This window comes from Bubalus bubalis, chromosome 18 (genome assembly GCF_019923935.1).
Source record: "Bubalus bubalis isolate 160015118507 breed Murrah chromosome 18, NDDB_SH_1, whole genome shotgun sequence".
NCBI classification, from domain to species: Eukaryota; Metazoa; Chordata; class Mammalia; order Artiodactyla; family Bovidae; genus Bubalus; species Bubalus bubalis.
The window spans coordinates 44515797-44543390 of record NC_059174.1 but is presented as its reverse complement, the minus strand read 5'-3'; the positions used below and the strand labels follow the sequence as shown (position 1 = coordinate 44543390).

The 27594-nt window shown below is 47.2% G+C and overlaps 1 protein-coding gene across 3 annotated transcripts; it reads right to left on the bottom strand.

The window, feature by feature from the left end:
* Positions 1 to 683: 683 nt before the first annotated feature.
* On the bottom strand, positions 684 to 27594 carry LOC102403272 (WT1 interacting protein). 3 transcript variants are annotated; one of them, XM_044932199.2, is made up of 8 exons: positions 26865 to 27594; positions 20217 to 20318; positions 7572 to 7639; positions 7352 to 7414; positions 7054 to 7184; positions 6223 to 6274; positions 5472 to 5540; positions 684 to 2030 (listed from the first exon to the last, which is right to left on the bottom strand). In XM_044932199.2, the coding sequence occupies exons 1-8, from the start codon at positions 27577 to 27579 to the stop codon at positions 1890 to 1892; spliced, it is 1341 nt and encodes a 446-aa protein (XP_044788134.1). In that variant the 5' UTR covers positions 27580 to 27594; the 3' UTR covers positions 684 to 1889. The 3 variants fall into 3 exon arrangements, with proteins under 3 accessions (XP_044788134.1, XP_025124816.1, XP_025124815.2); XM_025269031.2 differs by lacking the exon at positions 26865 to 27594 and adding an exon at positions 26169 to 26858; XM_025269030.2 differs by lacking the exons at positions 6223 to 6274; positions 26865 to 27594 and adding an exon at positions 26169 to 26858.

The following is a 27594-nucleotide window of genomic DNA, read 5'->3' as shown; positions in this document are numbered from 1 at the left end:
AGCAAAGCAGCCCAGCTCAGAAGGAAGAGAAAGCCAGAAACAGCCACCCGTCCCAGGAATTTACTCTCACCTGCCCCACTGGGATCATCTCCTCCAAGAAGCCACTTTGATCCTTCAGAAGCCCCTTCCTCAGGAGACACACGCTTTCCCCATCTCAGGACAACCTCTGTGTTAAAATAACAATCCCCAAACTCACCATGTACTTGCGCCCTCCGCCCACTAGGGGGCCTCCCGGCTCCAGTTCTCAGACTAGCTGGACCCTGATGGCTGCCACTTCCCCTCCTACCTATCCCCATGGGCACTCCTGACAACCTTCACTTCCTATAGCAGGGCTCCCCCAGATGAATAATCCTACAAGAGAGATCCCACATCTCACACATGGATAAGAACAGTAGTCAAGAGGAGGTGGTTCAGTTCTCATAGGAACAAGTGGACTTCAAGTATTCCATGAAAATCACTGTGATGGTTATCCTGATTAGGGGGGTCTCTCAGCCGCAGGGGCCTGCCCGGGCAACCTACTAGTGCAAATCCAACATTAGGAATGAATGAGAAGTCCAGGCTTCCCAATCCTGATGTGTCTTTCAAAGGGAAAAAGAAAAATCTACATTTCCACATACAACATTTCATTAGGTCACCGCTTTCAAGACACTGACACAAACAAAACCCCACGGTAGTCAAAAGCCTGAGATTTCAGAGGAATTTATACAAAAACATAGTCAAACTACAATGCTTTTACCACTTGAACACTAGCTGTATGCTACACAAATTGACATTTTTGAGCTTGTGATTCTCCTAAGAAATAACAACCGTGGACCAAGGTTTTAAAAGAAAACTATATTCTTTTAAAGAAAATGAAAATATTCTCAAAAGAAAAACTTAATTTAAGTCAATTCATATGCTTTTTGTCGTGGAGCCTAATACACAGTGCTTTCCTGCAACAAGTGGGCAGGGCGCCCCCTCGCGGTCTCTCTTGACCGAGACCTGTGACTGGAATTCTGAGTGAGAAGGCGTTCTTTTCGCGAGGCTGAGGATGGGAGGGTTTGGGAAGGAGCCCAGGGCGAGATGACTGCTGAAAACACCCATCGGAATCCGGGTGACCAAAACCCGCAGTGACCAAAGCCCAAAGGCAGGGGTCCTTTGCAGGCCCCATTCCCTGAGGGGGGTCATTCCTCACCCCCTCCAGTGACCCCACCCAAACAACGAACCCTTCCCACCCAACCAGCAGGCAAGGTGCTTAAGAGACAAATACACGTGCCCTTCCCCAAACCCCCCGCCTGCCAAGCCACACCCAGCCCCGGGGCGCTCTAGAAGGGGATCCCAGACCCCTTCGCTTCAGGGAAACTGACTCCTGCCCCAAGGCCAGTCGGAGGACGGCGGCCGTGTATCCCGCACCCCTGCACGTGGTAATGGCAATCTTCAGCTACGCGACCCAGAGCCGGTCTGGGAGCCTCCCCCACCACAAGGCTACCGGGCACAGGGGATCCCGAAAGGGAAAGCCGCTGGTGGGGGGAAGGGCGGGAAGCAGGCAGGGCCCGGAAGAAAAAAAGCGGCTTGAGGAGGCACAGACGGTGAATAAATATTAATAGCTTCGCCGCGGGGCCGGCCCCTCGGACAGCAGCTCGGTGGCTGATGGGGATAGGGGTAGGGTGGGAGCCCGCCGCCACGCCCACCCTGACACAACGCTCTGGCACTGACCTGGGTCGCGCGTCGCCAGCGCACACGCAAAAATGCGCCTACGCAAAAAAACACGCGCGAAAGCAGAAAACACGCGCCTGCACAGAAAAACATGCGCGCTTCAACGCAAAACTACGCACGCACGGGCACGCACGCAAAACCGCAGGCTCGTGCAAGCACAAACACGACCCCAGGGTCGGGCTCTCAGCCCCGGCTCAGAGCTCCGTGACATGCACAGCAGGTGAGGGAACTGGCCCAGGCCGGAGGCGCCGCAGGTGGCATCGGCGACACAGCAGGTGGCCTTCCAGGGGGTAGCAGCGGCGTCCATCCTCCCCGCTGAGCTGCAGCCCGCAGTCCTAGGGAAGAACACACCCCCGGCTCCAGGGTAAGCAAAGGAGAGGTCCATCTGCGATCTGTAGGACCCTGCCCACCCTTCAGAGGACTTTGGCCTTTACTCTTTTGGGAGAGAGGCGGTCAGGAGCCCAGTGTTAGGACACCCCGACTTGGAGAACTTCCTACACATCCAAAGGAGCGAGTCAGGAGGGAGGTAGTTGGACAGTAGCCTAGAGTCTGGGAGTAAGGGCTGGACAGTAAATGCGGGCATCAGCATAAAAATGTGACAGTTCTTACAAAGCCACGGGAGTTTCTCACAGGGAGTGCAGATAACTAGCAAAGAGAAGAGAACAGCTGAGCTGTGGAAGCTCCAACTTTAAGACAGGAAAGAAGAGAACCAGAGCCCAGATTTCAGGGGGAAATAGAAGAGGCAAACCAAAAACAGCCTGTCCTAAGGGCACAGTGAAGAGGGCGACTAGGAGAGGAGAGTCTAGGACAGTTACTCCAAGCTTAGGGCAGTGACAACTGAGAATCGTCTCCTGGATCCCCACATGGGGGTCATTGGTGACCTTGGGAAACGGGGAAGGTCAAATGGCTGACTTGAGTGGCCTTAAGAGATAATGGAACAGAACTGAAAACATCAAGTAAACAAGGAGTTTTGTTTTATGTCCCTTATCTTACCATTTTACCACTGCAGGATATATTATGGGCTAATTTTCTATGTTTAACAAGCCACGTGATTCGTGTTTAAATAAATAACAGACAGGAAATGTGGAGGTCAGACATGGAAGACAGTGTGCTGGGAGCTACAGTGAGGCACCAGGTGAGCAACTTCTTCCTTCCTTTTGCCCCCTACCCCAAGGAGGCCCCTTTGGTCACACTCACTGCACTCAGGGCTGAACTCCAGCCTGGCAGGTTTGACACTTGTTACCCAAAGGCCCTGAGACTAATACCTGGCCCACCCCTAACAGATTACAAAGCTGGACTGCTGCCATGGAGCCTCATGTCCAAAACAGCTCAGATCCCAGATGTCCTCTGTGTCCTGCCTGGCCACAGCCCCCTGACTGGGCCTGCTACTGACCACTACACACCAGAGAGACGGGACGAGAAGGGGGCCTGGAGACCCCAGTTCCCATCCAGGGGTCTCCCCAGAGGGACAGCAGCACCACATCTCCCAGCCGTGAGGCACTGGCTGTGATCTGCCCACAGCTTAACCTGCTCCTGGACTCTCAGTATCAGGCTTCCCCTAAGGACTGTCCTTAGCGATCCCAAGGGGACCTGGCAAGTCCCCCGACAGAAGAGCAGGATGCCCTCCTACTGTTGCTAGAGGATCGGGGGCCCTCTGCAGGCCATGCCTGCTCCCAGTCCACCTTCCTTGATCCTCCCAACAGGATTCCTATTCCCTTTGGGCCACTTGGCCCCACCAACACAACCTGGTTCCAAATGGACCCTAGATTCCTACAGAAGATTTCTCACTGACACACCTGCTCTTCCCTGGGACTCTGAAACCCAACACTTGGTTTTTCTCCTACCTCTCTGGTCAGATCAGGTCACTCATTCTAGGCCTCCTGTGTGGCTGTATGCATCCCTGGAATGTTAGGAGCTCCTGGGGCTATCCTGAGCCCCAACTCCTTCCTCTACAGTTCTCCCTGGAAGACCACTTATTCCCCTGGCTTCAGTAGCCATGTACCTGACCATGATGGGACTGATGGGACTCTTGCTTACGGCCCTGACAGTAGCAAGGACCGGGATTCCCATTCTGCCCTTAACAATGAAAAAGGCTGGGCAAAAAAATACGAAACAATGATTCTCAGACTCAGAACACCAAACAAGGCAGGCCAGTGATGGAAGGGAAACTAATAAAGTAAGCCCCACAACTGCCCCAAGTTACTATACTACTTGGAAAGATTTTCCAGCGTACTCAAAGAGAGCCTACTGGCCTCCTTTAATTGAGAATTTGGGGAGGTAAATGCAACTAGAAACCACAGGACAGAGTATCAGAGAGGAAAGAGCTATATATGCCAATGACTCCCAAACTCCTACCCCTGTACCAGAGTCTTCACACTCCAGCACATCCACCTGCTTCCTGGATATCTCCATTCAGATGTCTCTAGCTACCAAAAGCAAGAACATCTTATGCCTTCCTCTTCTCACCTTCACTCATTCTCCTGGGGTCCTCACTCTCACCTTCCAACCCCTAAATTCCCACATCCAGTCACTGACCAAATCCAGTCTCTTGTACTATCTAACCAACACTCCATCTACTTCCCAGAACCCAGGGTCACAACCTTCACTCCACCAGCGTCCTCAGGGAACCCCAGCCCCTTCCCCCTCCTTCTCCATTCATTCTCTGCATGGCAGGGTGAGTGCCCTTTCTAAAATCCCAATGCCATCATGTCATCCCTTTTCAATCCTTCTCTACTGTCCTCAGGATAACTGCAGGCTCCTCAGGTCAAGTGACCTTTCATCATCCTGCCAACTTCTCCAGTGACACAAAACAACACACCTTCACACCTTAGCAATTCTGCTTCCATTCCCTGGAAATGCCCTTCTCCTTGCCTCCTTGGCTAGCTCTGGTTTGTCTTTCAAATCTTAGCTTGAGTGTCACCTCCCCCAGAAAGTCTTCCTTGATTTTCCAAGGCATCCTAGGTGCTCTGAAAACTCCCCTTGATAGCAGTGATGACCCTGTTAAATACTGCCTGAGTACTTGTCTCTCTGGAGGGCACTGCTGCTGCTGCTGCTGCTGCTAAGTCTGCGTCCAACTCTGAGCGACCCCATGGACTGCAGCCTACCAGGCTCCTCTGTCCATGGGAGTCTCCAGGCAAGAGTACTGGAGTGGGGTGCTATTCCAGACTGTCTTTATTCTCTACATCCACAACACCCTGACACTGTACATCCTGAGGAAATAATTTGATTGATTGACTGAGAAATGGGCTGAGAGAGACTATATCCTGGGCAGGGGGATGGGGTAGGGGTCGGGGGGAGAGCAGTGCGGAGGGAGAGAGCTCACTAAGGGGAGGACAGGCATATGGGGTCGCTGGACATGACTGAGCGACTTCACTTTCACTTTTCACTTTCATGCATTGGAGAACGAAATGGCAACCCACTCCAGCATTCTTGCCTGGACAATCCCAGGGATGGGGGAGCTTGGTGGGCTGCCATCTATGGGGTCGCACAGAGTCGGACACGACTGAAGCGACTTAGCAGCAGCAGCAGGCATCATGGGGTAGAACCATAAAAGAGGAAGTAGGGGATTTCCCTGGTGGTCCAGTGGCTAAGACTCTGTGATCCCAATGCAGGGGACCTGATCCCTGTTCAGGGAACTAGACATTGCTGCAACTAAGACCCAGTGCAGCCAAAGAAATATTAAAAAGAGGTAGGCCCGCAGAACACCTAGGGAGGATGAGGTCTATGTAGGAGGGGGGCTGCCCCAGCCACCAGCCCTCTGGGGGGCCCGGGCTCACCTCACAGTGGTAGCACTCCACATGGTAATCTCTGTCCATGGACACCACACGGATGGTTGTCTCGCAACCCTGGAAGAAGAAACAGGGTGTGAAGCGAACTGTGTGATGGGCACATACCTACACATGCTCCTGTCATGGGGGCTGTGCATTCACACCCGTGTGAGCACTGACATGGGTGCTTCCATGGGGCCAGAACAGGCATCGGTTGGTGCACACAGATGGATGTGCGTGTGCTGGAGGCCTCCTCCCACACCTGCAGCTGACAGCATGCACGCTTGCTGATGAGAGCCACCACATGGGCATCAGTTCTTTGGAGTCAGCAAAGACCAGTCCTGCTTCCCCAGACACAGTAGGCTGGGACAGAGCCAGCATGCAAGGAAAACCCAGTGCCGAGAGCTGCACCCCCGAAGGTTGTTTCCTGCAGACTGCACCCTTCTCTTCATCTGCTCCACCCACCATCTCAGCTGTGAGCTCACGAACTTGGGGGACAGTCCTGACATGGATGGGCAATGGAGTTGGGGCAGGGGGGGCAGCTGAGAAGCAGGGGCCACCATGTCCCTCTAACTCATGCAGGAACATGTGCACCCTGTGTGCCCTGGGTGGTCCCCGTCCTGTACACATCCTTCTGCCCAGAGGGCAATGGGGCAGGAGCACCTGCTTGTCCCTCCCACCGTGGCCCAAGACCTGGGGCCCACCCAGGCAGGACCAGCAAGGCCAGGCACCTGATCATCTCCAGGTGAGTGGTTCCTACCTGTGCAGGGAGGATAGGACGGGCACAGGAGGCACATTTTGGTGCAAAAACCCTGGAGGAATAAAGGAAACCAGAAGTGACCAGCTGAATGACTGGAGGTCAAGGGCACGAGGACAGGTCCACCCATAGTAGCCCATGATGTGGCCAAACAACAGGCCCCCTCTCCTTGTGTGGACAGAGTGAGGTAGGAGCATTCTCTGCCATGCTTTCTCAGCACTGGCCTTTTCTGTGGCTCCCCAATTCACCTCCACCCCATCACCTCCTCCAGATGGCTTCTCCCCTGGCCTCTCCCTCATGCTTCCTGAGTATTTGCCCCCTAATGTCCACATTTGGGTCTCTCCTAGCTCAGACCCTGCAAAGCCTGGCTCCACGCCAAGTAGCAGGAACCAATGCCTAGCACCACCCCCATACAAGGCAGCAGCACAGGGCCAGAGGTCTGAGAGCGGAGCCTGGAGCCACAGCAAGGAAGTATGGATTGCCTAGTCACATGGGTACCAGACAAGCAGGAAAAGACTCTACAGAGATCCCAAGTTCCCATTCCAGGCAGAAAAGTCCTGGCCTGGTCATTGGAGCAGACAGACACGAGGTGGGGCATCTGAGAGTTCCCACCCCTAGGAGGAAGGGGCTGTAGGCAAAGGCAAGGGGAGGAGAGGATCGAGACAGATGGCTCCAGGCAGAGCCATATTAACACCTCAACCACTGAGCACACAGTGGAGGCAGGAAGTGAACAGGCCAAGAATGGAGAACACAGACAGGCAGGCTGGAAAAATGCTCCCAGGGCGGGCAGAGGAACCACGGAAGTCACACTGCTCCACAGCGCCGGCTACTCACGTGTGATAATCTCTGACACAGTAGATGTTGTTCTCCACATCCACAGTGAAGGGTACCCCATCCAGGCACTCGTTGCATACCGAGCATCGGAAGCAGCCTGGGTGGTAGGACTTCCCAAGGGCCTGCAGAATCTGGGGGCAGGAGGCACTGAAGGGTCAGTGCAGGTGGAAGGCTCAGCACAGCCCCCAGAAGACACGCTGGCTCTGAGCCCCTGGCAGGTCTCCAACAGGTGAAAGGGTGGAGTCCTCAGACTCCACGCATGTCAGAGGGGCTCCAGGAGCCTGGGGGAGGTTCTCACCATCTCCATGATGAGGTGTCCACACACGCTACACTTGTCAGCCGTTTGCTGGAACCCGGAGTACTGGGAGGGGGACACAGGATCCAGGATGTTATATGACAAAGGGGCACTCACTGCCCAGCCAGCATCTGCTTCCTGGCCTCGGGTCTCCATGAGACTCAGGAGGGTCCCCGCCCCTGCTCCCACCCACAGCACCAGCCAGGGCACAGCTTTCACTCACCAGGAAGTCCTCCTGGCAGTACACTTTCTCACCCACGTTGTAGAATGCCTTCCCACGAAGTCGTCTCCCTGCAAGGATGAGGGTAGAGAAGGGGGGTCCCTGGACCACTGGAACCAGGGATGATGCCTCTGCTGCCATTTCTCAGCACCCTCCTCCAATAGATGAGAAATGGACTTCAGACAAATTTTTAAATGTCCCTCTAATGTTATGTTATTATCATTACACTAATTAATAGTTTTTAAAAATTAAGAATATGTTGTTGACAAAACTGTCGTAAGAAGTTGTCATACAAATATATGAAGACCTGTTTATCAAATGTAAATTGAAGTTCTGATAATTTTAAAAACCATCTGCTTTAAGTTCTGATAATTCTGAATTCAGAGCAGACTTCACAGAATGAATTTCTTAATCTAAAAACATTAGAACTACAACTCTCACCAGGTAAAGGAGCCTAATATATATAAAAAAAAGGTATCCTTTATTGCAAGGATGCCAGGATAGTTCAACATTCACAAATCAGTGTGATATGTCATATTAACAAAGGATAAAAATCCTGTGATCATCTCAATAGATACAGAATAAGCATCTGATGGAATTTAATATCCTTTCATAACAAGAACTCCCAATAAAATGGGTACAGAGGGAACATACCTCAACATAATAAAGGACATATATATAAGAAGCCCATGCTAATGTCATATACAATGGTGAAAAGTAAAAAGTTTTTTCTCTAGGATCAAAAACAAGACAAGGATGTCCACTTTTACCACTTTAATTCAACACATTATTGGAAGTCCTAGCCTGGGCAATTAGGCAAGAAAAAGAAATAAAAGGCATCCAAATTGGAAAGGACAAAGTAAGACTATCACTATTTGCAGATGAAACATACAGAAAATCCTAAAGACTCCATCAAAAACTGTTAGAATAAATGAATTCAGTAAAGTTGCAGAATACAAAATCAATACATAACAATGTGTTGTTTGTGTTGCTTTAACTAATAATGAACTATCAGGAAGAGAAAATAAGAGAACAGTCCACTTATAATTGTATCAAAAAGAACAAAATATCTAGGAATAAACTTAACCAAGGAGGTAAAAGACCTGTATACTGAAAACTATAAGATATTAATAAAAGAAACTGAAGAAGACACAAACAAATGGAAAGATATTCTATACTCATGGATTGCAAGATCAGTATTATTAAAATGTCCATACTACCCAAAGCAATCTATCAATTCAATACAATCCCTGTCAAAATTCCAATGGTATTTTCCACAGAAATAGAACAAATAATCCTTAAACTTATATGGAAACACAAAAGATCCCAAATAGCCAAAGCAACCTTGAGAAAAAAGAACAGAGCTAGAAGTATCATGCTCCCTGATTTCAAAGTGTATTACAAAGCTGTAGTAATTAAAAAGTATGCTATTGGCATAAAAACAGACAGTGATCAATGAATCAGAATAGCAAGCCCAGAAATAAACACACATATATATAGTCAATCAATTTACAACAAAGGACCTCACGTCCATTAGAATGGCTATTATCAATAAGACAAGAAATAATAAGTGTTGGTTCATATGTAGAAAAAAGGGAACTCTTATACACTGTTGGTGGGAATATAATGTAAATTGGTACAACCACTGTGGAAAACAATATGGAGGTTCCTCAAAAAATTAAAAATAGAACGTATGATCCAGCAATTCCCCTTCTGGAAATTTATCTAAAGAAAATGAAAACTAATTCAAAAAGATATCTGCATCTCTATGTTCACTACAGCATTATTTATAGTAAGTAAGATATGAACACAATCTAAGCATCCACTGATGGATGCAATGGATAAAGAAATGGAATATCATTATTCAGCCATGACAAAGAATGAAAATGAAATCTTGTCATTTGCAACAACATGGATGCACCTGGAAGGTATTATATACTAAGTGAGATTAACTCAAAGAAACACAAATCTTTAAAACACTCACACAAAAAAAATAAAAAATAAAACACGCACACACACACAAGAACATAGATACAGAGAAAAGTTTGGCTGTTCCAAGATGCAGGGGGTTAGGGATGAGAAAAATGAGTGATGTGGTATTTTTTTAGTTTAAATAAATTGAAAAAAAAAAACTTTAAAAGAAAAAGGCACACTTGTCAAATCCAAACTACAGCCCCAGCAGACCTGCCAGCAGCTATGAGAGGCATTCCCATTAGTCAGGAGATGACAACCCCTAACCGGGAACAAGAGGGAACTTCCTCCCCCTGATGAACCACATCTAGGAAAGCCCCACAGCTAACATCAGATGTTAACAGTTAATTTTTTTTTTCCACTTTTACCCTTAGGATTCAACAGTATACTAAAAGTGCTAGATAGTGAACTCTCCTTTTTGAATCTGAACTCTGGAGTTATAGTTCTGTGGTGTAGGGGAGGGGTTAGGGATTTTCTTTTTTGTCTGTTTTTTGCATTAGGATGCTCTGATCTGCCTTTTCTGACAGGGACATAAAGTGCTAGATGCTCTTGTTGACTTCCAGCAAATGGGATGGGGGAAATATAGCAGTTCTTGGTAAATTCCTTTATAATAATGGTTTGATTTTTTATTTCAAGAGAAGCTTCTTTTCCAACGGATGCTTTTTCCTTTTTGCCCATTATCCTTATCATTTGCTATAGATGGCTTATTTTGCATTCCTGCTGATGATGTTGCAAGTCTGTTTCATCTAGTGAACTGAAAATTATTGCTTAAAAAAAAAGTCTTTAAACACAGATGACAATTTTGTTATATAGAAAATCATAAGAAATATACAAAAAAAACCTACTAAAACTAATCAGTATGTTTAGAAAGTTGTGGTAAAGGTGGTCAGTATATGAAAACCAAAAATATTTTTATAATCTAGCAGCAAGTAATTGGAAAATAAACATACAATTTTAAAAATACATTTATAATAGCATCTGAAGAAAAACCATAAAATACTAAGGAATAAGTTTAATGAAAGATGTGTCTGATTTGACTCAGTAAAACCAAAGCTTACTGGAAAAAACTGTAAAACAGCTAATAAATAGATATACCACTGTTGGAAGACAGTTCTCCATTGGACCGATTCCATTCTTAACACATCTTTCAAACACAGGGCTGGCAGCTTTCATTCTGGATTATCTTTCCAAGGATATCTGTGGAGCAAACTGCTTAGAAGACAGAGACAGCATCTCCCTCTGAAGCAGAGGGCAAGTCTGTTTGCTGTTCAATCTATTAAAGATAATGGGCTTCTCTGGGAGAAGAATCTGACAGGTTTGCTGGCAGCCCATTATAAACTCCTGGGGTTCCCGAAGCTCAGGGTTCCTCAGCCATGACATACAGACCCACTGCACGTGCAGCGCACACCTGGTATCCACATCACCACTGTGGGACTAAGGAGGGCACACAGAACCAGTGCAAACGTGACGCTCACTGCCTGCAGTACCGTGAGTGTCTGCCCCAGGAGGGTCATGTCCAGCCAGCACCCATGAAACACTAGCAAGCTAACTTGTCAGCTTGCACATGGGGAAAAATCTCAGACCCTGCACAGTTCCTGACAACCATCTTCATGCTTCAAATGTTCTCACACTGATTCTGCCCCAATTGATCTGCACATTCAGTGCCACCCAATCAAGTTCCCAGCACTCTTTCTTTTGTGTAAACTGATTTCCAATGTCTTAATTTATATAGAAATACAGAGAACCTAGAATAGCCAAAATAATCTTGGAAAAGATCAACAAAACAAGAAGACTAACATTATCTATTTTAAGATTTACAGAAGTCAAGACAGTGTAATATTCTGGTAAGGAGAGACAAAAAGATCAGTGGAACAGAATGGAGTCCAAAAATAGACCCATAAATATTTCAAGAAACATGCAAGTGGGAAAGCAAAAGTCTTTCCAGCACATGGTACTAAAACAACCAGACAGTCATATGTTAAAAAAAAAAAAAATAAGACTCAATTCCTTACCTCACACCACACAGAAGATGAAACAGTCATCAACCTAAACATAAAAATGAGAGACCTAAAACTTCTAGAAAAAAACAAAGGAGACTATCTTCATGACTTAAAGGGAGACAGAAAAATTTAAGTCACAAAAATAATAACCATAAAACAAACTAACAAAAAAACCCTGAAGAAAATATTCACAAAACATCTAAAAAGAAATTTTACCATACATATTCCTAGAACTAAACTAAACAATAAAAGACAACTCCCAATTTAAAAACTGAGCCAAAGAGGGGCTTCCCTGGCAGCCCAGTGGTTGAAACGCCGAACTTCTAGTAAAGGGGTTGCAGATTCAATCCCTGGGTGGGGAACTAAGATCCTATATGGTACACGGCAAGGCCAAAATTTTAAAAACAAAATAAAAAGGGAGTAAAAACAAAATTAAAAATTATTTAAAAAAAAAACAACAGGGCAAAAGACTTGAATAGACTTCACAAAACAAGAAAAAAATGGCCAAGAAACAGGAAAAAAAGATGCTTAATCCTCATTAGTTCTCAGGGAAATATATATTAAAACCACAGTGAGCTACCACTTCACACCCATTAGAACGGCTAAAATTAAACAGACTAAAATACCAGCTGTTGGCTAATATGTAGAATGACCCATTTCGAGTAGGAGTTTAAAATGATACAGCCCCTTTGGAAAATAGTTTGGCAGTCTCTTATGAAATGAAACATACACTTAGCCTACGACCCAGAAATTCCATTCCCTGGAATTTACCCAAGAGAAATGAAAACATTTGTCCACAAATGACCTGTACTAGAATGTTCATAGCACAACCTAGTATCTACCAAGAGTTAAATGGAAAAACAAAGTGTGGTATATACTCATACAACAGAATCTTAGTGACACAAAGGAGGGAACTACTGATACGTGTAACAACATGGAATTAAAACAAAAATGCTTAGCAAAAAAAAAGGGGGGGAACCACTGTAAAAAAAGAAAGAAAATAGTACCTATTAACTGCATTTAAATGAAGTTCTAGAACAGACAAAACTAATGTATGGTGGTAGAAATTAGAACACTGGTTGAAAGGATGTGATGGGGGAATCATATGGAGATCAACTGGAGAAAAGGGAAGACAGAAGTTCCTTGCGGGGTTTTTTTTCCTGTATCTTTGTTAGGGGTGTAAGTTGTATAAATGTACATACTTATGCAAAATCTTTGAACTATATACTTAAGATCTGTTTGCTAAGCAATGTGTAAATTGTACTCAATTAAAAATGAAAACAAAGATAAACTGAGTATATCTTGTGCCAGAGTAAAGAAGTGTTCAAAGAACAAAGTGGGTACATGTCAAAGAGGCATAGGTGCCAGTGGGAAGGGACTTCTCTGGCCAAATTTGAGACAATTGGTGCATCAAAAGAATAATGATGGTACTGCAATACGTTACATGAATATAAATCCATAAGTAATAAGAATTCTCAGAAAATATACATTTGCCCCTGCTCATACATTTTCAAACATTCCTTAAGTTTTCTGGAAAACATCTTATAATTTAGAACTGTATCAACTTTATTGGAGAATTATTCCCTCATAAAATTGGTCCTATTGGTAAGTGGGAAAAAAAAAAATTCCCTAGGAGAATGCACCTTCAACAGACACCTCAATGAATTCCCACAGACAGACTTCCACAATCACAAACTAGAAAACTCTGGTAGTCCAGTGTTTAAAATTGCACTTTCACTACCTAGGGCCCAAGTTCAATCCCTGGCTGGGGTACTAAGATCCCAAAAGCAGAGAGGTGCAGCCAAAAAAGAAGAAAATAATGAAGCAAGAATAGGTGAGAAAAAGAATTTACAACACATATAACCAACAAAAAACTTTTATCCAAGATGCATAAAGAACTCCTAGAAATCATTAAGAAAAAGTCAAACAACCCAATTTAAAAATGGGCAAAAAGGGGCTTCCTTGGTTGCTGAGTGGTAAAGAATCCACTTCCCAATGCAGGAGACAGGGGTTTGACCCCTGAAAAAATCCAACACAGCATGGAGCAATTAAGCCTGGGCACCGCAGCTACTGAGCCTGTGCTCTATAGCCCCAGAGCCGCAGCTACTGAACCCAAGTGTCCTAGAGCCTGTGCTCCGCAACAAGAGAAGCCACTGCATGAGAAGCCACGCAGCACAATGACAAGTAGCCTGCACTTGCCACAACTAGAGAAAGCCCACGCAGCAGTGAAAACCCAGTATGGCCAGAAATTAATTGTTTATAAAATGGGTAAAAGACTCAACAGGTACTTTACACAGAAGGGCATTCAAATGACCGACAAATACATGAAAAAGTATATGAGTCATCAGTATTCATCAGAGAAATTCAAAGTAAAATCACATCAACGTATCACTCCAGTATGGCAGAAACCAATACAATATACTAACGCATATATATGGAATTTAGAAAGATGGTAACAATAACCCTGTGTACAAGACAGCAAAAGAGACACTGATGTATAGATCAGTCTTATGGACTCTGTGGGAGAGGGAGAGGGTGGGGAGATTTGGGAGAATGGCATTGAAACAGGTATAATATCATGTATAAAACGAGTCGCCAGTCCAGGTTCGATGCACGATACTGGATGCTTGGGGCTGGTGCGCTGGGATGACCCAGAGGGAGGGTATGGGGAGGGAGGAGGGAGGAGGGTTCAGGATGGGGAGCACAGGTATACCTGTGGCGGATTCATTTCGATGTTTGGCAAAACTAATACAATATTGTAAAGTTTAAAAATAAAATAAAATTAAAATAATAATAATAAAAAAAAAAGAAAAGCAATCATTCTCCAAGTAAAAAATTAATTAAAAAAGAGAAAGATATCACTCTACCTCTACCAGAATGGCTAAAATAAAAAGACAGTGCCAAGTGTTTGCAGGAATAAGGAAAAACTGGAATTCTCGTATACTGCCAGTGGGATTATAAATGGGTTTGTCTCCTGTGGTAACCACCCACGCATACTAAAGCTACACACAGCTGACAAGAAAGTTCACTGATCTAGACTCCCGATTCTGGAAGACAGATCTGAAGAAATGAAACAACACAGCAAAGGGAGAGGAGACATGGATAATATGAAGGAGTGGCTAAGAGAAAAGTAGAACAGAATGACAAACACTAATATTTCTAATTTGAATTTTATAAGTAAATAATAGAAACAATGGGAAAGAAGGAAATTTTTGAAAATAGCTAAGATTGTTCTCATATTGACAGTTTTCAGATTCAGGAGTCAAAATGAATCCCAGACAAGTAAAACTCATACCTACATCAAGCTATAAAAAGAACACTTTAAATTATCTGTACTTTTTTCCTAATTGATATGTCAAATATTTTAAATACTCTGGAAAATGATCCTTGGAAGTTATGATTGTGGCAGTATATGGTTTGTTTTCCCACATGCTTCACAGTCAGTCTCTTTTTAACAAATCCAGTTTTTTAACTCTAATGTAGCCAAATTTGTCAATCCCTTCTTCTTAAGTTTGGTGATTTTAGTGAGTGGGAAAAAAAAAAAAACTTTCTTAACCAAAATATTGATAGAGGTAATTTTCTATATTTATTTCTAAAATTATCATGTTTTTCTTTACACATTTTAGTATTTGATCCACTTGGGTTTAATTTCATTATTTTATATGGATAACCACTTTTCCCAGAACCATCTGCAATGCCATCTCTATCATCAATTAAGTTTTCACACAGACATGGGTCTGTTTCTAAACCCTCCACTCTGTTCCAGTGGTCTATTTGTCTATCCTTGCCCCAGTACCACATGAAATTACTAATACAACTATACAGTATATATTGACACCTGGTAGTAGAAGCTTGCCCAATTTACTCTTTGTCAAGATCATCTTGACTATTCTTAGCCTTTTGTTCTTGTATTTAAATTATAGAATTAGCCTGGCAAATTCATGAAAACCTGCTTAAGTGGAATTACAATGCATTATAGATCAATTTTTAAAAACTGGCATTGAATATACCCATGTTCAATAGTACATGAATATGGATATATTCATAAATATTTACATGAATATGGTATATTTATTTTTCTTATCTTAGTGCAATGACTAGGACTTTCAGTACAATGCTGAACAGAAGATATGATTGTAGGCTTTGTCCTTTCCTCTTTTAAAGGTCCATTTTTCTTATATTTCACCACTGAGTATGATGTTTGCATAGATTTTTAGTAACCAACTCTCACCAGGTTCAGAAAGTTCCTTTTTATTTCTAACTTGCTAAAATCTGAATGTCAGGAATTTCCCTGGTGATCCAGTGGTTAAGAATCTGCCTTGCAACGCAGGGGACGTGGGTTCAATCCCTGATAGGGGAACTAAGATCTCACATGTCACAGAGCAACTAAGCCCTCGAACCACAGCTAGATAGTCCATGCACTGCCAACGAAAGATCCTGCTGCTGCAACTGAAACCTGAGACAGTCAAAATAAAACAAATATACAAACTCTTTAAAAAAACTGAATGTCAGGGCTTCCCAGGTGGCTCAGTGGTAAAGAATCCACCTGCCAAAGCAGGAGACATGGGTTCTATCCCTGATCCAGGAAGATCCCACAGGCCAAGAAGCAATTAAGCCCGTGTACCACAACTATTAAGCCTGTGCTCTAGAGCCCAGGAGCCACAACTACTGAAGCCATATGCCCTAGAGCCTGTGCTCCACAGTAAGAGAAGCATCCACAACGAGAAGCCCACGCTGCAACTAGAGTAGCCCCCATTTACCGCAACAAGAGCAACCACGCAGCAATGAAACCCAGCACAGCCAAAAATAAATAAACAAAAATTACTTTTAAAAATGTGAATGTCAGATTTTACTGACCTCTTGTTCTACTCCTATTGAGACGATCATAAAGTTTTTCTTCTTTAATTTGTTAATGAGGTGAATTACATTAATGAGTTTTCTACTGTATACTGTAGAAGAATACTCAAGTATTCTTCAGATAAGCTCAACTTGGTCATAATATATTATCTTGATTCATACACTGCTGAATTTAATTCAAGAGGGGAAAAAAAAGGAGTAAATAAAATAAATAGTACAAGAAAAAATTCCCAGAACTGAAGGGCAAGTCTCCAGTCTAATGGGACTCTGTGTGTACGCCCAGCACAACCAATGGCACAAAGCCTACACCAAACATAAATAAAGTACCCTAAGCTCAGTTGCTGCACTGCACAATTCCAAGAGCACCATTCCTCTTGCTTCTACATAAATGGCACTCCCTTGAACTGTGCAGCTCACGGCCCTTTCCAGAGGCTATTAGAGCCAGAGCAGTGACAGCCATCTTCCTAAGACTCTCAAAAGGAAAAAACAGATCACACACACAAGAATAAGACTCAGAATGGCATCAAAATTTAGGAGCCATGGCTTCTGGAAGATAAATCTACAATTTCAAAATGCTTAGGGAGGGACTTCCATGGTGGTCCAGTGGTGAAGACCCCACACTTCCACCGCAGTGGGCCATGGACTCCACTCCTGGTGGAGGAATTAAGATCCCACACGTCATGTGGGGCAGCCCAAAGGAAAAACAAAAACAAAAAAACACGCTAAACAAAATGCTTAGTGAAAATTATTTCCAATTTGGAAGCCTATTCTTGGTCAACTATAAATTGTGAGGGTAGAATAAAGGCATTTTAGACACACCAGAATTCGGAAAATGTACCTCCCACATGCCCTTTTTTAGAGAACTAAAGCAAAACACTAGACACTCTTTGGGTGGTTTCAGAGCTTCGAGTCTTCCCTACTTATCCAAGTTGTCTTCAGTATCCAGCCTTAGCTCAGGCAGCTTGCTGTGTTTAAGGGAAACTTGAATTCACCCCCCTTATCCACAGGTGGGCCTGATTAGTATAAAGCTAATTCTTCTTCCCTTATATTGGTTCCCATAGTCAGGCAAGTAAAGTCAATCAAATCACAGCACTCCCCCCAGCCACAGGGATTGGTTCAGGAATCCATGTGTGAGATGATCTGGCCAGGGACATGCAAGAAGATTGTTGGTAGGTGTTTTCTGGAAAAGAAGTGTCTCTACCCCAAAAACATGACCAGAAGAAATGCCCACTCTTTCTTTAGACCAGTGGTGTGGCAATGGAAGTCTCAAGCTACCTCAGACATTTCATAAGAGAAGTTGCCCTAAGGATAAAGCCAAGCACGAGGGAAACCCAACCAAGCTTTTCTTAGGGCCTAAGCCTCTAGATCCTTCCCAGCCTAAAACTGAGTTAAGATATTGTAAAGTAAAAAAAAGAAATTCATACAAGCTTATTTTCAGATGCAGACACATCTTGATTACTCAAATGAAAGAGACACATAGAATATACCAAAGAATGGATAATTCTCAAGCCATTTATAAAGTAATACAATGGTGGATAAAAATGATAAGACATGAACTCTTGGTTAATTAAAACTTTTGCTTAATAAAAAATTTAAAAAAAAACTGTTTTTTGTTTTTTGTTTTTTTTTTTAAAGAAATACTCTTAAGAGTTCAAGCCTCCTCAGCAGTTTTCCTGTTACCTGCAGCTGAAAGCTTTATGGAGACTGTGGATTCAATCCAAAGTGTATACATGGGAACGTGAAGGAACAGAATGAACACTCCACAGGGGTTCAGAGGACCACTGGCTCAGACTACAGAGATGCCAGGGACTCCCAAGAGGGGAACTCAAAAGAATGCCTGCTACAATGGAACATCTCGGGGGGGTTGGGAAAGAACTGAAGATAAAAGCCAAGACAAATGCAAGGAGAAAAAAAGTTTAAAGAAGAAAAAACTCCAAGAAAAGTAAATGACTACAGAACAAAGGAGATATAATCACAGTGTAATTCTTAGCTCTGCAGTAAATAACATTTATAAAGTCACATAATATAGTAATATAAACCTGGTTTATTGATAGCCTGGTGGGCTGCCGTCTATGGGGTCGCACAGAGTCGGACACGACTGAAGTGACTTAGCAGCAGCAGTAGCAGTATGATGACTATACTGAGAAGATGGGAGGAGAGAAGGGGGAACAGTCAGTATAAGAACACCCCCTATTCTGAGGGCTTCCCTGGTGGCTCAGTGGTAAAGAATCCACCTGCCAATGCAGGAGACACAGGTTCAATCTCTGATCCAGAAAGATCCCACATGCCACAGAACAACTAAGCCTGTGCCCTAGAGCCTGGGAGTTGCTACTAGTGAAGCCCACACGCCCTAGAGCTCAAGCTCCACAACAAGAGAAGTCATCGCCATGAGAAGTCTGCACACTGCAACGAGAGAGCAGCCCCTGCGTGCTCAACTGGAGATAAGCCCATGCAGCAACAAAGACCCAGCACAGCCAAAACTAAAGAAATACATAAAATTATAAAAAAAGAATCTATTCCTCATTTACGACAGCAAACTCAAGTAAAACATGGTTAAAAAACTCAAGTAAATCATTTCTAAAACTGATACATCAAGAAACAGCAGTGTACACTGTTAGAACATGGAGGTTTCTACTAGAAGTTGCTAAAAAATACCAAGTGAAAGATATCAGGGGTAGGAAGATAAGTGGTTTTTTGCTATTGCAAACATTGCTTCTCAGGACTATTTGACTTAAGACTAGGCACATATTACACTTTTATAATATAAAATACTAAAATGTTTTGTGTAAATAAATAAAAGATGTCTGCTCAGGGGCAAAGTATGAAAGAACAATAAGAACATCAAGAATGTAGATTTATTAGGTTGGTTGGATTATAGTTACTTTTTATAACTTTGTTTAAGTTAAATGATGTTTATATTTTATACCATGTGTAAAATCAGGACAAAAATTAAACTGTAGGGAAAAAAATACTAGCCCCGTATATAGGCAGGCAAAAGGCACATCACTGGCTCCACAAGCCCCACCCAGGCAGCCAGGAGACATCAGTACACTGCTCAGGACAGAGGTTCCAAAGCCAAGGCTCAGGGACTTCCCTGGTGGTCCAGTGGTTAAGACTTCCCCTTCCATCACAGGAGATGTGGGTTCAATCCCTGGTTGGGGAGCCAAGATCTCACATGCATTGTGGCCAAAAAAAACCAAAACATAAAACAGAAGCAATATTGTAACAAATTCAATAAAGACTTTAAAAACTGTCCACATCAAAAAAAAAAAAAAATCTTAGGACGTTGCTGGTGGTCCAGTGGTTAAGAATCTGCCTTCCAATGCAGAGGACTCGAGTTCGATCCCTGGTCTGGGAACTAAGATCCCACATGCCTCGGGGAAACTAAGCCCATGTGCTGCGACTACTGAGCCTGCTGCTCTGGAGCCCGAAAGCCACAACCAAAGAGAAGCGCATGCACCACACGCACCACAACAAAGAGCCCACCCACCACAATGAAGACCCCACACGCTACAACTGAGAACTGAAGCAGCAAAAAATAAACAGTTTAAAAAAAAAGACAAAAAACAAGGGTTAGAGGGGCAGCTTTTCCCTATGACCAGCAAAAGGCTCTTCCCTGGCCCCACATACCCCACCCCAGGGTCCAGCAGATCTCCCAGGAGCCTAGGGCCCTCAAACAGACCAAGCCAGAAGGAAAGGCATCATGACTCAGCCTCCTCCACACTCCAGCCTGGGCCAGAGCTGGGTGATCCATCTGCCTGGAGCTTAGGCACAAGGGGGTTCACAGTGCAAGAGGGATGGAAACGGAGATGTTACCTACCACAGGAGTTGCAGGTGAAGCAATCAGTATGATACAGGCTCCCCATCGCCTGGCACGCCTGCCTTGCTCCATAGATGCCAAGCCCACACTTGATGCAAATGCCTATGGAAGAAGAGGCAGGAAAGAGCAGCGGTTAGCACCATGACTGTGGACTTGAACAGCTATGCATCTGACTCCCAGTCCCAGTGCTGCCCAGTCATGTGATCTTGGGCAAAGGAAATTCCAGAGTCCTCCGTGGCTCCATTACTAGTGGCTAACGTGGGGATAGTAAGGGTACCATTAGGGCTTCCCTGGTGGCTCAGATGGTAAAGAATCTGCCTGCAATCCAGGAGACCCAATCAATCCCTGGGTCTGGAAGATCCCCTGGAGAAGGGAATGGCTACCCACTCCAGCATTCTTGCCTGGAAAATTCCATGGACAGAGGAACCTAGCAGGCTACAGTCCATGGGGTCACATAGAGTCAGACATGACTGAGCAACTAACACACACACACACACACACGGGTACCACTACTTAGGGTTTGCTGCTGTTGTCTGAGGATTCATAGAGTTTAGCAGCGCACCTGGCAAGTCAGAGCTAAGTGGCACTGTCTGTGCCATCAAAATTACAAGGACACATTTATGACTAGAAGTTGTTCTAAGCCCCTTCGTCTTGACCTGCTATCAGACTGGGGGAAATTTCTTTCTGCTGTCTATGAACCAAAAAGAATGAAGACCACACAGACACAAAAAGGGCAGAGCCCTGACCCTCCCAGCCACACCTCCCTCACTGAATGATAATGTCAGTTTAATCTCTTGTTCAGTCCACACCTGGATACTGATGCCCCACATAGTTTAGGTGCCAGAGATTCTGCGAGGCACCAAATTCCCACCCGCCAAGGAGCCTGTGGAGGGAGATAGACAACAACAGGTAAGTCACATCTCAGGTGGAAAAAAGTGCTTTGGAGGAAAAGAAGGCTGATTAAGAGTATGTCTGGGGGCACGTCCCTGGCGGTCCAGTGGCTGGGACTTCGCCTTCAAGTGCAGGGGGGTGTGGATTCGATTCCTAGTGGGGGAGCTAAGATCCCACATGCTTTGCGCCAAAAAAGTAAAACATAAACTAAAAATAAAACAGAAGCAACACTGTAAAAATTTAATAAAGACTTTGAAAATGGTCCACATTAAAAGAAAAAAATATATATATCAAGGGACTTCCCTGACTGTCCAGTGGTTAAGACTGCACTTGTTATGCAGGGGGCACAGGTTTGATCGTCAGTCGATGAATTAAGATCCCACATGTCTTGCAGTGTGGCCAAAACAAACAGGAATATGTCTGAGTGTGTGATTTTTAAAGTTTAAAAAGGGTGTCAGAAAAGGCCCTAGTGATAAGGTGATATCTGAGCAAAGGTTTAAAGGAAAAAATGGAGGAAAGCTGCTCTGCAGGGAAAACTAGGTGGACTTGGGGACCACTCCAGTGTGCGTTGCTAAGCAGGCAAGGGAGGGATGGTAAAGAGAAGGGTGACCAGCAGTGCCAGGGCGAAGGCCAGGATGAGCTTCAGGGACTCTCTGGCCAGCCCACCTGGAGACCTGGACTGAAGGTGGCCAACCCAGACACCAGAGCTTCTCTCTCAGACTCACCCAAGGTCTCCCAGGCCATAAAGGGCCTAAGATGGGCCCCCTGAATCCTAAGTCCTCTGGCAGTTTCAGGACACACTGCCCTCACCCCTTCCCCCCTGCTTTCCATCACATCTATCTGCTTAACATTTAGCATGGTTGAGCCTCTCCCACCTCTTTCAGATGAAAAAACCTCCATCAGCCACACCATTCTCCCTCTCCCTTCAGTCAAGAAAGCAAGCTCAGTACACACCCCCTCATTTCCTAACGGTGAGCTCTACGGACTTCCTCTTCTGATCTTGCCAGCAGGGGCCCTCCCCTCCTCTCGGGTCCCCAGGATATGACCTACACCTGCCTGGCTTTCTGGTTCTTCTCTCTTCCCAACTCTACTGGGCATTCCCTTGCTCCATCCTGGACCTCCCATGCCTAAGTCTCCCCAGGAAAGGGCCAGTCAGTGCAGATGCTCTCAAACCAGGCAGGAATGTAAAAGTAGCTATGAGGCCCCAGGTGAATGGAGGAGAGAGCCATTGCCGGGGGAAGTCACAGCCATTGGCTCCACTGACGGCTACCAGGTGGGAAGGCAGGGCCAGCCCTGCTAGAGAGTCTGATTTTTCCAGAAAAGCTAGAAATCTGGATTTATATATGAAAACTTTCCATGCAGAAATAAATCATCAACTTCCATGTTTTGAGAATTTGGAAGCCAAACACACCATGTCTGCAGGTCTCCACACGTGGCTTTACCCCGTCTCCCCGGGGAAGTCCCATCTGCTCCCAACTGCTCACTCCTGCCAAGGCTCCTGGCACTCTGCCCAGCCCAGATTCCTTTCCCGAGCCACCGATCCACCTCCCAGACCACCGCAGGCCCAGAACAGAGTTCTGGGTTCCTGGTCAGGAAACGGCACTTTTGTGTAGCCAGGTTTAGGGAAGTATCCAGATCTACCCTGTCTTTCTCACCTCCAACTCTGAATCCAGTTTCTGTGTTTGCTACTATAGACTTCATTCCCTCCCCTTGCTCCCACTGGTCTGATTCAGCATCATCAATTCTCATTCCACTTGCTGTTTCAACAGTCTCCTTACAGCATCCCATCCTGGCCCCCAATAATCCATCTCCAAAACTGCAGCCAGACTTATCTTTCTAAAGTGAAAATGACCCACCTTCACACCTTCATCCTTGTCAATCAACTCTGAAAACCTGACCTTGTTTTTGTCTAAGTTACCAAAATATACAGTGAAAGGGACAGAAGTCAGCTGCCCCTGGAAAGTAGAAGGATGGGCAAGAGGGGAAATTATAACCTTATTATTATTTGCTTTTTGGTTCTGTTTTGATTTTTTTATTAATATGAGCTTGCACCACTTTAATAAAAATACACTGAGGACAGAGGCAGGCTGTTCAGGGACTAAAAGAGGGAGCTGACCAAGGCTTAGGGTGATAGGCGGTACCCTGAAGAGGTTGAAGACCACGACTCTGTTGCCTGGTACAGCAACTGAAAAGGGGGCTGCGGCACTGAACGGAGCCAGGGTTCTGCAGAGCAGAGATTAGAGGAATCAGAGGTACTGGTGAGATGCAGGCTGCAGTCAGAACTGAAGACAGCTGAGCTGAGGCAGATTCAGGGTGTGGAGTAAACCCAGGATTTACCCTCAGGCAAATCCTGAAGCTGCTAGCTGGCTCACGACAGCAGAACCTGGTCAGAAGAGATGCTCATAAAATACAGAGAAGGGCCAAGAGGTGAGTGGGTTCTAGGGCCAAGAAAAAGGGATGGACAGAGAGGAAGAAACACACTGAGGGTGACGTTTATCAGAGGTCACTTGAGCTATGCTACCTGCAGACTTCCTGTTGTAAAATGTTACATTATTTTCATACAAGTTGACATGTATGAAACTACCACATTTATAGCTCTAAAAGGTGGAATAAAGACAGTAAGATACTAGCAGTTCAAGTAAATAGCTGCTCATATTTTTAAAAATCAGGAAAATGTAACCTAGATCTGACTTCTCTCAAAAAAACACACAGAAGAGCAGGACTTCCCCAGCAGTCTGGTAGTTAAGACTCGGTGCTTCCAATGCAGAGGGTGTGCGTTCAATCTTTGCTCAGGGAATTAAGACTCCTCCATGCCACGTGGTGCAAAAAAAAACCTGCATCTATATCATCAGTCACCTCCCTCTCCCATGTGACAGCAGTTCCCCTCAGAAAGGACGATCCATTAGCCCCTTCACTTCTCCCGCTACCTGCCCAGGCCTGGCCACCTTAGTTTCACACAAAAACTCAGGAGTGATGCTCACTGCAGCACTGTTTCCAATAGCCAGGACCTGGAAGCTACCTAGACGTCCATCGACAGATGAATGGATAGAGAACTGTGGTACATATATACAATGGAATATTACTCAGTCATAAAAAGGAATGGATTTGAGCTAGTTCCAGTGAGGTAGATGGACCCAGAGGCTGTTATACAGATATATATATATATATATATATAAGTCAAAAGAGAAAAACAAGTATCATATATTAACGCATATATATGGAATCTAGAAAAATGGCACTGATGAACCTATTAGAAGGGCAGGAATAGAGACGCAGACACAGAGCACAGACCTATGGACCCAGCCAGGGAAGGAGAGGGTAGAACAAATTGAGAGAGTAGCACCAAAACATGTACATTACTACACGTAGAACAAATAGATAATGGGAAGCTGCCGCATAACACAGGGAGCTCAACCTGGTGCTCTGTGACAACCTAGAGGCACGCGAAGGTGTGGGGGTGGGAAGGAGGTTCAGGAGGAAGGGGCGTGTATACCTAAGGCTGACTCACACTGTTGTACGGCAAAAACCAACACAACACTGTAAAGCAATTATCCTCCAATTAAAAATAAAAAAGATAGAATTAAGAAATTAAAAAGCTCAGTAGTACCTTCAGAGGCCCAGAGAACACACCCCTGCCCAGGCCCTGCAGTGAGTGAGGACAGGAAAAGGGGTAGCTTCTCCGGTAGAGAGTGCTGGAAACTTGTTCTCTTCAGAACGCACTCCGCTTCTGCTCCTAGCACCTACCTGGTATGACAGACAACAGCTTCCTAAGTCACCACCCTGCTCCCAGGCCGTCTGACAGCAGCCACGGGACCTACCCAACCACAAATTCGCACCATGATGCTCAAAGATGAACAGGTCCCCTCCCAAAGGCAGAATATCCCTGTGGGCTACACACTCCCTTGACCACCTGACCCCTCTTGGGCTGAAACCCTGGGAGCTTAATTGAACCGTCCACTTCCTTACTTGCTTCCTTCTGCCCACATTCTTCCTTCTGGCTGGAATGCTCCTACTGACTAGTCCTCTACAACCTCCTTCTCTCTCAAGATCCAGTTCAGGGCAGTCCGGAGCTGCCAGCTGGAATGAATACATTAAAGACAAACCCCAGGAGGGGCCTCATTCCCAGACATGATAACCACCACCCCCTCCAAAGCCAGGTGCCTGCTTATCAGTGAAGGAGAGACGGAAGCCCCTCCCCAAGCCTCTTCTCAGAACCTCAAGCCTAAGAGTCCCAAGAGTTGTCCAAAGGATGGGATCAAAGGGCCAAGGTCAGTCTGGGCAAGGGAGGCTGTCAGAGACTGATGATCTTTGCAAATGATGTGAAGTAGGATTCCCTTGGGAAACAACCCATATACACAGCCTAGCCCAGTGTGACCAGCTCAGTTCCCTCCCACTCAGGGAGGACTTCCCGTCCCTCGGCCTCTACCTCCAGCCGCTACCATTATCAAAGCCTCAGGTCAGGTGGGCTCCGGTGGTATCTGGCCGGCCGCCTCCCTCCCTGCCCTGTGCCTCCCTGCCCTGTTCAGAGCCCGTACTGCTGAGGGAAAGAAGACACCGGGACCGCGGGCCCCTAAAACAGCTTCGGCTGATCACAAAGCACCGAGTACGATGAGCTGAAGCCAAGTACCGAGGGTTAAGAAGAAATTATTCGAAAATAGCTTATTCTGCCTATTAACATGACTTTTTCTCTCAGGAGCAACACACCCCTAATAGTGCCAGAACTCCGGGCCCGGAGACCCAGAGGCTAAGCCACTGTCCTGCACAAGCCCCAGACCTGGTGGTTCACACACACACTGTACACGCTAAGCCACTGTCCTACACAAGCCCCAGAACTGGTGGTTCACACATACATACACACACGCACACGCACACACAGTCTGCGGGAACAAACGTCGCCGGCTCCCAAGCCCTCGGGAAGGAGACGCGCTTTTCGCATCCCGGCCGACCCCGCGCTCTCCTCGACCGAGCCGGCCGCCTACCCGGAGGCCGTCCTCGACCCCCGACGAGGAGAGCGGAGGCCCGGTGCCCAGGCGCGCGGGAGGCGCGGCCAAGCTCGCTCACCGAAGTAGTCCCGCGCCGTGCGCGCCTCCAGCGCCCGCTCCAGCTCTCGGGTCAGCGCCTCCAGCCGCCGCTCCGCCGCGCTCGGGCCGCCCTCCCGGCCCGGGGGCAGCTGGAGCGAAGGCAGAGCGAAAGGGGCCGGCCCGGCGGGCTCCGGGGAGCGAGCCGGCGCGGGGCAGGCGCCGGGCAAGAGCAGGTCCGGGTAGGCGCCAGCCGAGCCGCGGGAGCCGAGGCTGGACACGCTGGAGCGGGCGCTGCCCACCGACGGCGGCCCGGGGCCCGCGCGCGGGTCCGAGCGGCCCGAGCGCGGGCTGCCGTGGCGCTGGTCGTAGCCGAGACTGATGCCGCTGGAGCGGGCGCTGCCGCTGCCGCCGCCGCCGTCGGAGCCAGCCAGGCTGGCCCGTGGGCTGCCCGCCGGCTGCGCGCTGAGCTCTGGGGCCGCCGCGCGCCGCGGGCCTCGCTCCCCGCGGCTCAGTCCGTCCACCCCGGCCTCGGGGCCGCCGCCGCCCTGCCCCCTGCGGCCCAACGCCTGGGCCGTCTCGTCTGCCGGCCCGGGCCGCGGCCCCCGCCGACCCCGGCCCGGAGAGTCGCCGCCCGGCTCCAGCTCCCGCAGGGCCAGCCCAGCCAGGAGCAGAGCCGCCTCGTCCGCGGCCGCCCGGGAGCGCTGCATGGCCCGGCCCGCCGGCCCCGGCGCGTCACCTCCGCCTCCGCTTCCCGCCGCCGCTCCGGCCGCGCCGCCGCATCGTCCGCCCGAAGCCCGGAGCCCGCCCCGGGACCCCTGGGCGCGGGGCGGGGCGGGGCCGGCGCCGGGCCCGGGGTCGCTCCGCCGGCCACGCGCGGTCCGGGGGCCGCGGCGCTTCGCTCGGTGGCGCGCGCGGCGGAGGAATGTGCGCTCGGAGGCGCCGGGCCGCCTCCCCTCCTCCCCGCGGCCGTGCGGGGGGCGGAGGGACTCCTTTGTGGGGGCAGGAATGCGAGGAAGGAGACGGCGCTGCGGCCTCTGGAATGTGGGGGGAGTGGCGGCGGCGGAGCCGCGTTGTCCGCGCTTCGCCCGGAGCTCGGAGGGGCGCGGGGGCTGGGCTGGGCCGCCGGGCCGTGCGGCTTGGAGCTGGCCCTCGAGTGGAGGAGCGGCCAACTGTGTGTGGCGCCCGGTGAGGGCCCGGCCTCCGTCGTGCGCCCCGACCGTCGGGCCGCTGGAAAGGTCCCGTATTCCAGCGGGCTGAGCAAGAGGCGGCTCCCCCAGTCCAGGCCAGAGAAATATGAGCAGCTGACAGACGTTTCCCACATCCTCCCCCATCTTACTTTCCTGCGCCGCCGCCACGGTTTCAAGCGCTGGGCCGGACAAGTTTGGCCTTGGGCAGAAGCACAGCACCCGCCCACCCCAGGACACTGGAGACCACTGCGCGTCTCTTGACATTTGCGCCGCAGCATC

Coding starts and splice junctions, on each gene's coding strand:
- LOC102403272 (XM_044932199.2), bottom strand. CDS start 27,579: ATGTCAAGAGACGCGCAGTGGTCTCCAGTGTCCTGGGGTGGGCGGGTG. Junction 7,640..20,216: donor CTTCACCTGCAACTCCTGTG/GTAGGTAACATC, acceptor TCATCCTTGCAG/GGAGACGACTTCGTGGGAAG. Junction 6,275..7,053: donor TGTGTCAGAGATTATCACAC/GTGAGTAGCCGG, acceptor TTATTCCTCCAG/GGTTTTTGCACCAAAATGTG.